Source organism: Manacus candei, unplaced genomic scaffold (genome assembly GCF_025592945.1).
Source record: "Manacus candei isolate 608988 ecotype Guabito, Panama unplaced genomic scaffold, ASM2559294v1 h1tg000057l, whole genome shotgun sequence".
Lineage (NCBI taxonomy): Eukaryota > Metazoa > Chordata > Aves > Passeriformes > Pipridae > Manacus > Manacus candei.
The window spans coordinates 11155948-11172133 of NW_026138105.1; the positions used below are offsets into that span (position 1 = coordinate 11155948).

At 43.4% G+C, this 16186-nt stretch overlaps 1 protein-coding gene across 3 annotated transcripts in view; it reads right to left on the bottom strand.

Moving 5' to 3' along the window:
* The window catches only part of NKAIN4 (sodium/potassium transporting ATPase interacting 4), a 52244-nt gene continuing 36058 nt past the window's right edge, over positions 1 to 16186 (bottom strand). The window contains exons 5-8 of one of the 3 annotated variants that reach the window (XR_007907104.1): positions 9543 to 9603; positions 6395 to 6479; positions 1824 to 1911; positions 1 to 1350 (exon numbers count right to left, since the gene is read on the bottom strand). Coding sequence is in view for 2 of the 3 variants with exons in the window: in XM_051803150.1 (XP_051659110.1) it covers positions 1341 to 1350; positions 6395 to 6479; positions 9543 to 9603 (156 nt within the window). In the remaining variant the exon portion in view is untranslated. The remainder of the gene's footprint in view (positions 1351 to 1823; positions 1912 to 6394; positions 6480 to 9542; positions 9604 to 16186) is intronic. The other 2 variants (XM_051803150.1, XM_051803151.1) reach the window with 2 other exon arrangements.

The window sequence follows — 16186 nt, forward strand, 5'->3', positions numbered from 1 at the left end:
TTTGATTTAGCACTTAATGTTTTTATTTGTTTTCATTCTTCCTTCACACTTCTCCCTAGCATGGCTTCCGGTCTGACTCTTCTGAAAAACATTTTTCAAAAACTGCCAAGTAATCCCAAACAGATTAGGTAAAACAATAACAAATTACAACAGCACTTGGAAGGTACCAGCCACAACATAGAATCCCACAGCTGGCTGGCCAAGTGCTCTTTCTCTTCTGGATACTCAGTGTGCTGGGAGACAAAGCTGACATCACTGACATTGGTTTTGTTGTTGTTGTTTTTTTTTTTTTTATTAATTGCTGCAGCTCATTAATGCAACTTAATTACACTTACATTCCCCCTTCAGCCCTTTCCCTCCCCTCAAAAAACCTGTCACAAAAAAAAAAAAAAAACAAACACATCTTCCATGGGAATGTTGCCAGGCTTGTGCCTGGAATAAGTGTGGCTGCTCGATGGAGAAGGCAGGGACAAACCCACCTGTGATCCATGAAGAACTAGGCCTTTTTCAGTGTCCTGCAGGGGGATTCAGCTGTGTATGTGGCTACACCAGTGTTAATTTAATGTAGCTGGGCAAACCCAGAGCAAGCTGCAGCTGCTCTGAGAATGGCTTGGCATGTTGAAATGGGGCAAAGCTCAGTGCTGAGTAAAGATTTGGTGCTTGTAGTAGTTTTTAGCTGTTCAGCATTATAGGAGTTAGATCACATGACACTGAAATCCAGGACAAATGCTTATTGCCAAGTCTACAGAGGATGAGGAAGGGAGTCCTGGATGGGCAGGGAGGAAGAAGGGAAGAATTCTCAACTATAATTTAAAACCCAAAAAAGCCTAAGTAACTCAAATGTAAAGAGCCCCCACCAAGTCCTATACAGGCAGGGAGGAGATGAAGTTGTGTTAGGGGATTTAGGCTCTTTTCAGAATAAGGGAAAGGAGAAGACACTAACTACAGAACATATGAAATGTCCCAGGGCCGTGCTTCCTTCTTTATGGATCCAAGGCCACAAGGAAGCAGCTTCGACTTCAAGTGCATCTCTTGAGAGAGGCTCTTGGTGAACTTGTTCTGCCAGAGGTCTCTAGGCCTGTGTCATTTCTTGGCTAGTACCAGCAGACTATGGTAGGAAAGGTTCATCAGGGCACTTGGAGAATTACAAACCAACTGTGTGGCCATTCTTTGCTGTACATTCACTGCGTTTGGAAAGAAGACAAGGAACAAAAACATGGAATGGAGTTCACCATCCTGCATTTCCTCTGCCAAAGATCCAGGCCACAGGGGGCTGTTTCCTGCAGCACCTTTGGTGGTGGAGTGCAAGGTTTATCCGTCCTCTGGCTCCTCCTCTTCACTTACGCAGGCCTGTAAGGGGGGGAAAAAAGGGTGAATGTGGGACATCAGTGTGGAGCAAGTACTCAATTGCTTACTTATGAGAACAGAAATGGTGGGGAAAGAATTAGGACAGTTTTTTTTTCCTGTTCTGGGCTTTTAAGTATGACTTATTACAGATGAGGAATAGGATTGACAGCTCAGAAGTAATGTGGTTAAGTAGTCTTCAAGCCTGGCAAGGACACTACGCACATGTCAGACCTGAATATGCTGCAGTTAGGCTAAGGAACAGATAAAACAGCCAAAGTGTTAGATCTATGGGTCCCTCAGCATTTGGAGCTGTACAGAACTTGGTTAGGAATTTAAAAAGCTAAGGGTCAACTCTAGAATAAAGTAGCTGCTTGAAATTGCGGTGATGTGCTTTTTGTGTAGATGCAGCAGTATAAGCAGATCTACTTTTGGAGCCAGCAGTAAAGGTGAGTGAATGTTTTTGGCTGAAACATCACCTCTTACACATGCAGCTTCAGGTTGATGAAAAGAGTTTGCAAATTCATGTTGATATTCAGCAAACTGTTTGTTTGGGGAAAAGTCTACCTAGAAAGAGAAGCAGAAGCATTTTGTTTTGTGGGGTTTTTTCTCTCCTCAAAACAAAGTGGGATTTTTTTTTTCCCTGTTTAAGTAAAAGTTTCCTTTGTAAAGTATTCTGGTCATCCTTAATTAATGTTATTAGTTAGATCAACTATCAGTTGATCTATTGAAGAACCCCCTTTCAGCCAGTAAGGGATGACTTGTCTGGGGTCTAGTCCTTTAGTGCTCATACTCACAGCTGCTTCGTGCCCATGGCCAGCAGCCACTGCACCACAAAAGATTGATTAGGGAGTATTAATGTGAGCAATTGCCAACTGGAGCCTTAGATCACTCAATTAACCAATACCCCCTGTTGCTGCCCTGTCAATACTGAGCTCTCCATCTGATAGAAGTCACACCCTCTCCAACCATATGGCCCTTTCCACTGGAAGATCTGAGGAAAGGCAAGTCAGTGAAATCTGGCCACACAATTAAAATTAAGGCTCTCAAACCATTAATGTGATGTAGCACTTGGGGTGCCAGATCACAGTGAGTGTTACAGGCTGGAGCTTCACAACTGTGCAATTCGCTGCTTGGCCTTATAAATACAGTCTTAAAAGGCAGGAAGATCTATTGCTCATCCTTGTACCTTTTAAATAAATAGAGGCTACCTCCTGTCACCCAGCAGGTTCTTGCTTTAGCACTAAACTGTGTACAAAATCGTGCTTTGAGGCTATTCTGCTTTATAATTGAGATTGCACAGCAATGCTTTCCAAAACAAATTCGGAGAATGATGTCAAGAGACTAAATGGATGCAGCAGGAGGGAAGTGCTGACAAATGATCAGGATGCTCTGGGCCTCCTCCTGCCTTGGCAGGTAGTGCAGGGTGCTTGGAGATAAGAGCTTTAGTGGGAAATGTCCACAGTTATCGGTGCAAAAATGCTTCTTTGCCTCAAATGATGAGAGTTCTGTGACTACAAGTGAACAGGAACAAAACCTGGAGCTGAGGGCCTGAGCTGTGCAGCCCAAGGGGAGACAGTGGTGCCAGCACCAGCCTGAACTTGGGCTTTAGCTAAAGGAGGGGAAAGGGCTCAGCCTTTCCTTCCTGAAAACTCTTTTGGCCTCAGGAGAGTAACTTTGACTTTCAGTAAGTGATTTATTATCCTTTGGCTAAGAACTTTGACACAGACACTCAGGCACTGAAGACTTTAACGTGTCTTCTATCGAGATTCCTGATATATTATTATTAAATAATTAGTGTAGTCCCTTAATTGGTAATCAGCAGTGAGATTAAGGGTATTTCTGTTACACAGTAAAACTTCCAGAGCAATTTTTCCATGATAATTTGAGCTTCTTTTACTTAAGGTTGTGACTTGAAATAGTAACTATCCCAGCAAAACTCCCCTGGAGTCAATGAAATGTAGAGCAGAAACAGTTGTGGAACCTAAATAGAAATAACTGTATTTTTAGACAACCATTTTTTGCTGTGTAAGTGTTGGAGGTACAAATTAAGATAAAGCACACTTAAATGTTGCCATTTTAAGCAATAGTACAAAATGATGGTTGATTTTTGTTGCTGTTGGCTTTTTTTAATAGAGAAAAATAACAGCTGACTTGATAATTTGTCAGGTTTTCCACTAACTGAAGATTTGCAACTGAGGTCAAGGAAGGCAGTATATCACTATGATGAAGCTGGGAGATAACTGGATTGTGGTCTGGAAGTACCTATTATCAGTAAAAGGTTTTGGAGGGATGTTTTTTCCTCCTAGTAGGAGGCAAAGGTATTTAAGAACTTCTTGCAGAGCAGTGGATGGAAGCTGAGGGCCAGAAATGGAGTGTACAGTTTGAATACTGAATTTAGCAGCTGATAACCACTGAATTAGGCTGCCAAGGAACACTGCACTTTCCCTTTAGTATCTGTGGCAGCATATTTAAAAGTTTTCTAACTTGGGCTGTGTGTTCAATACAGAGATTGTGAGAGTTAGTCTTGGGTATAAACTGTGCTTATCAGTCCAGGTCATGTCAGTGTTCTGTGGGGCCTTGGATCTCTGAAAACTCATAAATTTGGAGAGATGAAGAAGAGAGATTAGGGAAAAATGCAAGCCAGGACAAGGGAAAAAGGGCACATTGAGAGGAAAGAGTGTGATCTTATCAGAAAAGGATAAAACTGGAGTGAATAGGATAATTCCATTAGGGAAGCAAGGAAAGTGATCCTGTTAGAGAGTTGTGTCAGCCCAGCAAGTGCATTACCAGGACAAGGGAGTGATGCCATCCTGAAATAAAAGTTCATGGCTGTAGTCAGCTCCAAGTCAGTAGTTGTGTGGAATATATTTGGTTTTGTTCAGCATTTCCATTAACAAAAAGGAGTTAAAACCAGAAAGCCCATGTTCCAGATCCTTAGCTCTTCTATAAATTTACGCTTCAAAGAAGTTGGATGTATTTGTTGTTTTGCATCTTCTTGAACAGGATATAAAAAAAAAAATGCCTTCAAGCCATCACTAAAGGATTTTCACAGCAGGACCAGGGCATCTGGCACTCAGTGCCCCAGACTGCAACACTCCATGGTATCATTAGTTGAGAATCAATAATCCCTTCCTCCTCTCACTCCCACTCGTACATGTGGAAGAAAGGCAATAGCAAGGCTGAAATAAATAAGCAGAAATTGCTGTTTGGTGGCTGCTGTGAAATTTATAGAGGGTCACTTTATCTACTGCTCAGCAGCTGTTTTCACGTGCTGTTAGCCAGAAAGAAATATTCTTGTGTGGTGGCAGAAGCCATCAGCAGAGAAGTGATGGGCTGAAGAATGGGAGTGAGGAACAGCAAAATTATCTGTGTACTTCAGCTTCCCATCTTACTGAGGCCCTGGCAGGAAGTCTTACATTTTGAAGTTCTGTCTGTATTCTAGTCTCCCCACATAGAAAACTTCGTTTATAAGCGATCGCCCCTTTCACAAGCAGAATTGGTCATTTGAAGAAAAAAACAGCCCAAGCCCAGCACTGTAAAAGTGTGTGATGTTCCTTCAGCAGGCTGCTGCATCAAAGGAGTAAATCAGGGAGCTGCTTAAGGCTCCACAGCTTCTGCAGACTATGAAAAATTCCACCCCACTGTGACAAAATGAGAGAGAAATCAATATTTAATCTCCTGTAGCATCCCTTGTAATAACAGTATAGAACCCCCAAAGTTACAGGGAATTCAACTGCTTTGCAAAAATTAGTTGTTCTCCTGATCTTGTGCTGCAGTGACAAAGTGGGCAGTAAGTTCTTGTGAAATTAGAGGGGCACATCTACCAATCTATTTGGGGGGAGTTTTTCTTCCCTTGCTCCCAGTCTTCTCCTTCCTTCTCACATCCTTCCTTTTGTTACTCTCTAACATTATTCCCCAAAACAACCTCTCTTAGCAGCTGCTTCAAAAAAACCTCTACGTGTTGAACTGCCTCTTACAGATCAATTTAAAGAATATGAAAAAATCACATCTCCTTGCTGTTTTAAGCAGACAATACTGGCCTTTATGTTTCAGAAGCTTATTAAGAACTAGCTTTTAAGTGGACAGAGTGAAATTGTGATCTTGTGCCTTCAGCAGTGGAAGGGATTATTAGAGGGCAGAAAGGGGAATTCAACAATGGATCTTTATTACTGGTATGAGAGATGCTGCTGTGGAGAACTCCCCTTTCTGCTGAGAGCTGTGCTCTCAGCTGAACTCTTGGGCTGCCCCACACATGGATGCCTCAGTTCTTGTAGGCAACAGAATTTAAAATAAATAAATAAATTAAAAAAAAAAACTCTTTAAGAGCAAACCTGTGCCATCCTGAATACAAACCATCTAAAGCTCACTTAAATTTAATTCACCTTTGTACCCTCCAGGATCCCTGGAAGTACAAGCAGGGACAGGGAGACCCTGTTCCCAAAACAAAGTCAAATTTTGTGGTGTTACTGTGAGAGGATTATTGGAGGATGACACAGACAGGGCTGTGGTTCAAATGACACAGATGTGTAGGTCACAGCTCAGTTATGACTGTCCACAGAGCTAAATACAGCTTAAATAACTTGATGTTGTATAAATTTTACCCCAGTACAAATGTTTCATTGAAGCTTTGCCTGACAGACCACAATTTAACCTTGACAGTGAGGATCATGTTCTGCTAGTGCTGTGGCTGACCCTTCTTCCCCCAAGCAATGGGAACCAATCATGGCTGAAAAAAACCTCCCTTTGCTTTCTTCAAGGAAAAGGCATCCAGTAGTTTGTTTACAATAATATCCTATAGCTGGCCCCACTGTTTCCTATCCAACAGCACTGCCATAAGGCAAGCACAGCAACTCCAACTTCACCCTGGGGCTCAGCAGGGGCTGCTTCACCCCTTCTGGTGTCCATTCTTTCCTTCCTTCCATGCCTGAAAAGCCTGTTGGAGAAATCAACCTGCAAGGAGGAAAAAAACCCAAACCTGTGGTACCCTTGAGCCACCAAACCAAGAGACACTCAGCACAGCCTCTTTAGCACTGGAGGTGATACTTACAGGTATGTCTGCTTGAACAAAAGGTTGGTGGGTTTTTCATTGACATGGTAGAGAGGAAATGGATCAAATCCACCAATGAAATCAACTGAAAAAAAATCAAAACTCAAATAAACAAACAAACATGGCCAGAAAGTTGAAAGGAAATGAGAGAAAGGAAATGTGCATGTCATGGCATAACACAAAAATTAGTGACAGAACAGAAAAATGATTTTTCAGGTATGGATTCCTGGGATCTGCTGGGATGGGCAAATGTGCCAAAGAGGAGATTCAGCCAACAAAAGACTTATAGCAGAGCTAACAAAAGACTCCAAAAAAACCCCCTCCTTGGATATTGCCAGCACGCTGTGACTTCACATGAGAATGAGCCTACAAAGGCTCGGCCATTCCACACTGTGCCCAAGGGAGGAAGCTGGGGAACGGCTCCTGAGTGAATGCCAGGGAGAAGTTGGCAGCACAGCAATCCCCTTGAAGGCTATAGAGTGAAGTGGGAATTTTCTTGCCCCACTTGTCTTTCCTGCAAGACAACAGCAGCTTTGGAAAACTGCAAGCACCTCATTATCCTCAGCTCTGATATTTTTCATGTCCCCTCTGCCAACTCAATTTCTTTTAATTGTGTACAAATAGGAACAAAGCTTCCCTTCTCCACTGTTCACAGAAGGGCAGCGTAACTCAGCAGGGAGAGTTTTAAGTGACAATTCCCTTAGTAACCAGAGAAGCATTTTCCAAGCCTGTCTCAGTTCCCCTGACATTAAGCCAAGCCTGTATCACTGAGCTGGCCAGCACAGCCAGGGCAGGAGGGGTGTGATGTGGTGTGATTTGTGACTGACCTTGCAGGCCTTGCAAAACCCTTTAAAACAGAGTCAGCTTAGACCACTTTTTGGTGCCAAGTTAGTGCATTTCGTTTGGAAGTGTGAAAGCCATTCTGTCCAAGTGCCATCTAAAAATGACTGGAAAGTCTTATTAACTATATAAGTGCCTGTTTACTTTTCGTACCTGAAGGTGGCACTATTATTTTAAATTTTAGCTGAAGAGTTTTGGTATTTTTCAGTGATCAAACAACAGAAAAAAATAGTTACTAATATACTGAATGCGAAAAAAAACCTCTTAAAAATATATATAGAAACCTAAGGGCAAGAGATTCTGAGAAATTCCATCTTGATGGAGAGCTTCATGCTGACACTGTGAGTTTGGAACAACTGTCAGGTAATGGGTGAAATCTGTAGAGGTTCTAAGTTAATTGTGGGGATAATTCCCAAATAGTTCCAGTGAGACTTGACCTTTCCTCAGCCAATTTTGAAAACATTTGAGTATCTTAAAATCAAAAAAAAGGCTGCACCTTTAAAAAACAGAGACTTTATTACATCAGTTGTGGAATGTCTAAATTAGGAAACCTTAAAGAACTGCAGTTGAGTAACTAGTACCTTGAACAAACACATGTCCTATCATCTGAGCATCTATGGGATAATGGTTGAGTGCACTCAAAATCCAAGTCACTTAAAAAAAAAATCTTAAGAGTGGTTCATTGTTGCAATATATTACAGTGCATTAGCACATCTAAAATATTCCTGCCCACAAATCAGCATTAGTAGATCCCTACTGCTGTGTTTTCTCATGAAAATCACGTTAGCAGGAGCTTCCTGATTAATGTGCCTCAGCACTTATAATTACTTCATGCTGCATATCAAAGCAACATTTAAAGGAAACCACAAATGGAAGAGAAAATTAAAACGCAGCTCAAATTTATTCAGGTCACTGGAAGGATCTACCCCTGCGAGTGTGAAATATTGATGGTTTGTCATTGTTAATTATTCAAGCTGGCATTTTAACTCCAAGCTGGGAAACTGGGAGGGAAAGTGAATTTGTTAGTGGAAAAAAAAAAATATGTCTCCTGAAATTAACAGCTCTGTGTTTCTAGATAAAGCTTCCTTCCATGTGGTTGCTTCTCCTAACGGATCCCTACTATAAAAATGAGCTCTGTCAAGTTACTGCTTTACAATATTCAGCAGGGGCTCAAAACTGAAGCTGTTTAGCTAATAGAAGAGCTATAGGGTAATTTAAAAAATATTACTATAATGTAGCACCTTCTCTAAGTGCACTGCCAAGCTCTAAACAAAATGATCAATAAAGCCACTAGAATGAGTTCAGCCACACAGGAAGGAAGAAAAAAAACATGAGGACAAGTCAGATAAGTAACGCATCTCCTCTCACTCCTATGAAAACACATTCTTCACACACTTTCAAATATTCAGTTGTTGTTTTTCAGCTCTCATCCATGCCAGCTGCTCTTTAAAACAACAAAGCTGCTTGCACAAACCTAATCAATGTCTTAAAGAATTGATATTTGGATGCAAAGCCTGTGGATCAGACCCTTTGCTGGAGTGAACTGGCTTAGGCCCAGCACATTGCCAAAGAAATCAAACTCCACGTCTATTTTAACTCTCTGCATCCATTCTCCTGTTGGTAAAAATTATTGGTCTCAACGTTTTGGGTTTTAGAAGGGCAAAGTAATCCAAGGTCAGGTTATGGATACGTGCACAGATCCCACAGACCCAGGCAATGCCCTGGAGTCTTTGCTGACACACGTCCAGTGACGGCACGTCACTGAAGAGATTTGTGCGCCAAACACGAGGGGGTTGGCTCCTCCCTCCTCCTTGTAATTCAAGTACAGTACTTCCTCTGCTCTTAAATTAAGTGGTCAGATTGGTCCTTGGCAAGAAATCTCATGTTCTCCTTCATCCTCAGCTTGTGGCACATGAGACTCAGCAGGTCACCTACTGGGATGAATTGTCGTAGGTGCTCTTAATCGCAGCAGTAATATTTCAGTAGCATTATTCTTAGGCTATACAAGCTTGAGAACAGAAGCAGCTGCCCAGTTTCTCTAAAGCTTAATCCAGCTGAGAAGTCAAAACCAAGCTCTTTTATGGTGGAAGTGTAGCAGAATTACAGCATCTAACACATAATGGCATGGGGGGGAAAAAACCCCTCACAGTAAAACCAGCTGATCCTTGAGAGGCAGGTAGTGCCACATCCCATAGAGGCAGAGATGGAAAGAAATCTGATAGCAACTCAGTCCTGACAGACAAACATCTGAGAGAGAAATAAAAATCACTATAACCTTTTGCCAAGGGATCTGCTGATAAATACTTACAGCTGTCTTCTTCTTCTGTAAAAACACTAACAACGTAACAGGCGTAGACAAAGCCCACCAGCTGGAAAACAGAGAGAATAAATAATTTTAAAATCAGTCGTGTGAGCCCGGTCAAAACCAGCTCAGCAGCACTTCAACAGCCAGTATTTACACTCCTCTTGGCAGCATTACTGTGATGGTGGAGCCAAGTCTTATTTGCTGTAGGCAGGAGGTGCAGGTGTAGGTGTCAGGGAAGATGCTAATGGAGCACAATCAAAGCTTGAAAATAAAAACTTGCAAGGCTCACCCTCACCTTCAGAGTAGCAGCATGCAGTTGTGTGAGTGATTGGCAAGAATGTGGGTTGGCTTTGTTGAAACTGAAACTCTCTGTGAGAAGTGATGGGGATGCAGGAGAGGGCCTTGTGTAACATTTTAGACAGATGGCTACACACAGGAGACACACAGGGGTAGGTTTTACTAGGAGGTCCAGGGACAAGAACTCGTCAGCTCTGCATTCCTGTCATATGGGGCATGCAAGGGAAGAGAAATTAATTCGGTGCAGGAGCTACCAATCAGATGTGAGTAGTTTTTGTGCAGATGAGAAGGTAGTTAACCCTAAAAATGGTGATGTAGTGGCAGAAATATTCAGAGACACTGAAATCTTTAGTAGCTCAGCTGGTAGTTTGTAGAAGCTCTAACACATCAGAACTACCTCATTCAGCCTCAGTAGCAAGTTGTTACTCAGCCTAAACAGAGAAACAAACTCCTGGTACTACGAGAGTTAAGCATTCTAGATCCAGAAGGGTCTTATTTTGCTTTGCCTTTTTCCTGTTAATCAAATATCCTCTCCATCCTTCATTTTACATCTTTACATAACACCCCACTTAGAGAGATCTTGGTTGACAGTAACTGTGTTAGTAAAGTTATTGTGAGGCATAATTGTTTTCCACTGTGAACTCAATTCTTTCGAGCAAGAGTCAGCCTGTAACACACAGTGACTCACTCCAAGGGGAGACAGAATGATGCATGGTAGGGCTTGAAAAGTAGAGTCCATTCATTTTTAATATGACAGAAAAATACATCACACCAGAAAACAAAAGGCAAGATAATGAGATTTCTACTGGGGAGTTATACAACATTCGGGGTTTTTCCAGCTCTCCCTGACAAAACACGCCTTGTTGGAAAGGAATTGGAATGTTTTTGTAGCATCACTAAACCCCGTTTTTCCTTTACATTTTTCTATAATCATATGAAAGACGAGCCAGCTCACTCCTGTCCTCTTGGGTGAGCCTTATGGAAGCACATCCCAGTACCTCTGTGGAGGAGGGGTAGCTCTGGGGACTCCCTCATTCCCCTGCTGTGCATTTCTGAAACCAGGGCTGCTTCAGGCTAAGTTTCAACGATTGACAGGGTAAAATAAATCCTCTGGGTGTGATGCTAACCACAAGACCACGTGCAATGGCCAGTCTAATTGTACCTGCTGACTTTAAGAATTGCCTCTGAGTGGAAGCATTGCTTTCTAAAGGCAGACAAAGCTGAACAAAACAATCAGATTAATCAGAGACTTTTTTGCTCTCCTATTGCCTATACTGTGCTAACATAAGGAAAAAAAAAACCAAACAAAAACACTCCAGGTTTTAAGTTTGCGGTAGTTTTGGGGTAGGACAGAGCAACAAAGCTGAGAAAGGGTCTGGAGCACAGGCCTGATGAGGAGCAGCTGAGGGATCTGGGGGGCTCAGCCTGCAGAAAAGAAGGCTCAAGGGGGACCTTCTTGCTCTCAGCAACGCCCTGACAGGAGGGTGGAGCTGGATGGGGGTCAGGCTCTGCTCCCAAGTAACAAGCAGACAAGTTGTGCCATGGGAGGTTTAGACTGAACATCAGGGAGTATTTCTTCTCTGAAAGGGTTGTCCAGCCCTGGCACAGCTGCCCAGGGCAGTGCTGGAGTCACCACCCCTGGAGAGATGTAAAAGACAGGTGGATGTGGCACTTGGGGACATGGTTTAGTGGTTGGGCTTGGTAGTGCTGGGGGAACAGGTGGACTTGATGATCTTGGAGGGCTTTCCCAACCCAAAGGATTCCAGGACTCGGAGCCCGGGCCGGGCTCTGGCCGTGGTGCTGAAGCCCCGAGGCCGCTCCCGGGAGCCCCGGGAAAGCCGCAGTGAGCGCTCGCCCCTGGGCGGGGGGACCTGACCTCGCTAGCACCGAGAGACGCTCTTGGAAAAAAGAGAGTGCTTTCTGCACATCCCAGCATTCCGTGAAACGTCCACCCACCCTTCTGCTCACTCTGGTCTCCAGCATAAATGCATTTGCCCAAGCAACAAATTAGGAGTGTGGTCACACACACCCTCTGCACTCACTCTGGCATTTTCATGGGTTGGAGATCCAGCCTTTCACATAACATCAAACCATGCGATTTACATACACACAGAAAAGCAGGAAAGATGCATCTTGGACGTCTACCCTGATTCTAAGGGAACTCTAGGACAGTCTTCTCCCTCCCCAGATTTCCCATCTTGCCTCAGAGTAGGAACTTTTGGGTTAACAGCCGTGTAAAGTGGCAGCCCGAAATCCATTCACTATTATTATACTCTATAACATGTAGACACAAATCTTATGTGATACCCGTGTCAGGAAACTCCTGATAGAATTAACAATGAAAATGATTTACCTGCCCAGTTTATGGGCAGAGTGTGTGAGCGATTATCAGCTGCACTGTCACAGCAAACCTGATAAACCTCCGAGCATTTTTCACGGTTCAGAAGCACCAAGTGATAGGAGTGACTTGGGAAGTTTGTTTTGCACAGAAATTAATGCCTCATAACCCTCAACCATCATTCCACTCACCCCATACATTTTTCCTTTTATGACTAAGGTGACTTTTTGCATTCATAACAACAAACCAATCAAACAAAAAACAGTGAATGAAGTGAACTTCCCTAAGTCTCTAATTCCAGCTCCGTTGGAGTGGAGGGTTTTCTTTTTTTATTTCTTCCATCTCCTCCCTTTGTTTCGAAATTACCTGCTTAGTGCTTAAAATCTACTTTTTATTGACTTTATAGTCCATTCCTGCTTTATATGAATTTCACCAATAAAAAACCCTGTTTATTTAATGGTACTTCTTATTCAAAGAAGTTGTTTTAGTCTTGTGATCTGGCCAGAACAGGAGAGTTTCAGTGGCAAACAGATGTACAACAAAACATGAGCTGCGTTTTTCTATGGGCTGACCCAAACTGTAATTAAATATACCATCTCAGGGATTAACTGAACTCACAGGAATCTCTAAGTCCTTCAGAATGAATTATGAATGAAATATAGCTACAGAGCAGAAATGCCATTCATACTGTCCAGTCCTTTCCACTGGCAGAGTCTGCTAGGGTTTGGGATGAGCAGACTCCAGGAGACACCAACAGTTCTTTTTTTACTGAGTCCCTGATGAAGATGTATCAAGCCCCCAGACATCACTCAGGTTCTGAGCAATTAACATAGAGTAGAAAGCCTCACGGAGGCCAAGAATTTGGAATCCCACCCTTGCACATCTTGGTTGCTGATTTCAATGCAAAAAGAGGGCCTTAATCTCTACTATCTTAGGAAAACAAAAATAATTCTTAGATCTTTGCAAATTATGCAGGGGAGGTGGAAGATGTAAAATGACACTAAGCTACTGCTCTAATTCCCCAAAGAATGTTCTAGGGCTTTAGCCTCTGCTGCTGTTTCTCTGCTTGTTCTGCCTGTTCAGTACCAGCTTTCTCCAAGCTGCACAAGTATCCAATTAAGCCTTTTTATTAGGAACACATGTTGTAGGCAGGTGTGTTCCGTCAGCCCGTCAGACAGCCTGGGAATGCACATGCTGCCGAACAAAAGAGGATGGAGCTGGGGCATCCCGAGCACTCTGCAGGCAAATAAACAGAGCAGGAAAGACAGGAAGAGACAAGTGTGCCCAAAGGGAATGAGGAAAACATATGTCTGAACATCCCTCTGCCCCTCAGCCCTCTGAAGTTAACTTATCCACAGCGATTCCTAAAACAGCAGCATCGAACTGAGGTGCTGGAGCCAGAAAGACTGAATTAGAGCAAGAGCTACAGGAAAGGGACCAGCTGGCTGCAAGTGTGCAAAATACACGAAGGATGGGAAGGCAAATTTTAGGAGGTGTTACTGTTGCTTGTGTAAGATCTTAGTCTACTTCTGTCCTAGTGAAGAGTCTGGACTCTCCCACTCTTCTCTCAATAGACAAACTTGCTGTTGCTTTTTTCACCACATAGAGTAGGTGCAGAGTCTCCTCCTTCAGGGTAGATGCATTCTAGGTTTCACTTCTAATCAGAGCTAATGAAGTGTGTACACTCTCATCAGTGCAAGAGGGGGAAATGAAGAGATCTCTGCTATGAGAAAGCAAAAATCCAGCTTGTGAAAGGGCTATTGTGGCCAGATAGCCAAAGGGAGGCAATCAAAATCCTTTGATTCCCTGACCTTCTTTACTCCTTGGATGCAATACAGCCACTGAAAATCTACCTTCTGCCAAGAGCAAAGCATCTCTTGTGCCTTGGTTCTCACATAACATCTGCTGTCAAGGTTTGCATTGCTGCCTTCCTGGGAACCTTCCAACCTGTCAGTCTGACTGAAAACAGCAGACAGGCAGGCAGTGAGACACTTCCAATTTCTACTGAATTCAATGAAGCCTCGGGAAAAGTCTAACCCTCCCCACTCCCAGAACTACCATATGGACAGCCCAGAGCTACACCAGGTATTTCAGAACTGGGAATCGCTCCTCTCCCTGCTGGCTGGCAAGCTGGGGAGAGGCAAGATGAATCCTTGCTAGGACAAAAAACAAAGCAGATTTCTTTCCTTAACAAGGCAGTTGCTGTTCCATTCCCTAACTGGGCTGGCAGGATTAGTTTTACAGTTCATTTCTATACCAGTGCAGACTTTTAGATGTCACAATAAGCTTATTCTTCCGATGTATTTCATGCTAAAGCATTGAGAAAGATTTTCATGTTGGGCCCTACAGCTACTTGTATCGTATGTGGTGACTAATATGCCCAAGTTTGATGGCATTCCAGATTAAAGGGATTGCTTTTGCCTTCAAGGAGTACAGACAAGCTCTGAGCAAAAGCAGACTGAGACCTTATGTATCCTCAAATGTATGCCCAGGAGCAGGATGATACATCAGCAGGAGTCAAGATGACAGCCAACACTGTGCTCACCATATGGGTTCAGGTTTGCTTTCCCTCTCCTTTGGTGTGGAAGATTGAATTTGGTGAGCCTTGCCCCACATACACAACACTGTGCAGTAGTCTCAAGGAATTGGTTCTTCCAGAAAACAACCAAAATACCCACAGCTGGGTGCTGCATAGCTAAAGGCCATGGATTTCACAGTGCTATATCTGGGATAAAAACCAAACAAAGCCGAGCACACAACCACACCTTCACAACTTCTAAAAACCATTAGGCAAAGCAAAAACAAACTACAGAAAACACAGTTTTGTCTGTCCCTTGCCCTTCTTAACAGGGAACTGGCTATTCTGGTCTCAGACAAGGAGGGAACTAGGTCATGTCTCTTGCTGCATCCCCTGAGCCTTCAAGTTCCTGGTCGTGTTTTTGTACCATCGATCTGCCTGTCTGCAGCACTGTACCTGCCAGAGCCCCGGGGACAGCTGCCTGTAATAAAACCTGCCTCAAAGTGAGATAAAGAGAACAGAAAAAGATACTGGCAGGGATCAAAGAGTTTGACCCTCAGAGAGTAAAAAGGGAGAGAACTGGCTGACTGCTTTCAGGCAAGGTCTGAGGGAGAAAGCGAGAAGATTTGCTTTCTGCCTGACCTCAAAGCAGAGGGGAAAAGCTCTATTTCTCCCACTGCATGACAAAATTATATGAGCATTCCAGAGCCAGCAGCAGTTACAGGCCTGGGGCTTCAATACTCTCCTTTTATTTCAGAACAAGTAGAAACTTAGTTCCCTGCATAGCTCAGCCCATATGGGTTTCTTGCCTACAAGTATTTTAGCCTCATTTCCAGAGTTTAGGATTCAAAAACCCATTTCGCCCTAGATCTGAGGGAGAAGGAGAGAGAAAATATTTTCCTAAATCCTATTTTATCTTATATTTCCCTCCTGTCTCCCCATCTGGCCCCTTAGTGTTGTTTTGCAGATGCACAGAGAATATTGTCACGTGCCTTTGGGAAGAAGCAAAGGGAAAACAACTGCCAGAGACAGAGTTCTATATATCAGTGTGACCACTTAGCCCAAGGCCACGTGCCTAAGTCAGTAAGCTGCCAAAAAACAAAGATCTGCTCCAAGCAAACTCAGGACTGTTTGTTGGCTCAACCTCTAGCCCAGGGCACAGAGGCTGTGCCAGCTCAGGAGTTCAGGAAGGATGTGAACAGTAACAAACTTTTGTGCTTTAAAAAGGGATGTTCTGACTTCCAAATCTGTCAGTTGTTTCACCAAACTCGGGCTCAGCACCTGTTCAGCACCACCAATCCTGTTCCAGCCAACAGCCCTTTCTAAAAGACAACAGGCTCTATTCTCCTGGATGCACAGCTCTGCCTTTCTCACACACGTGTGTGGAAGCAGCTCAGACAGCTTCATGCAGATCATTTTCCCTGAAGGAGAACTAACGGAATATTAACAGCCAGCACACGCCAGGGAGTCCATCCAACTCAGGAAACAGGAGCT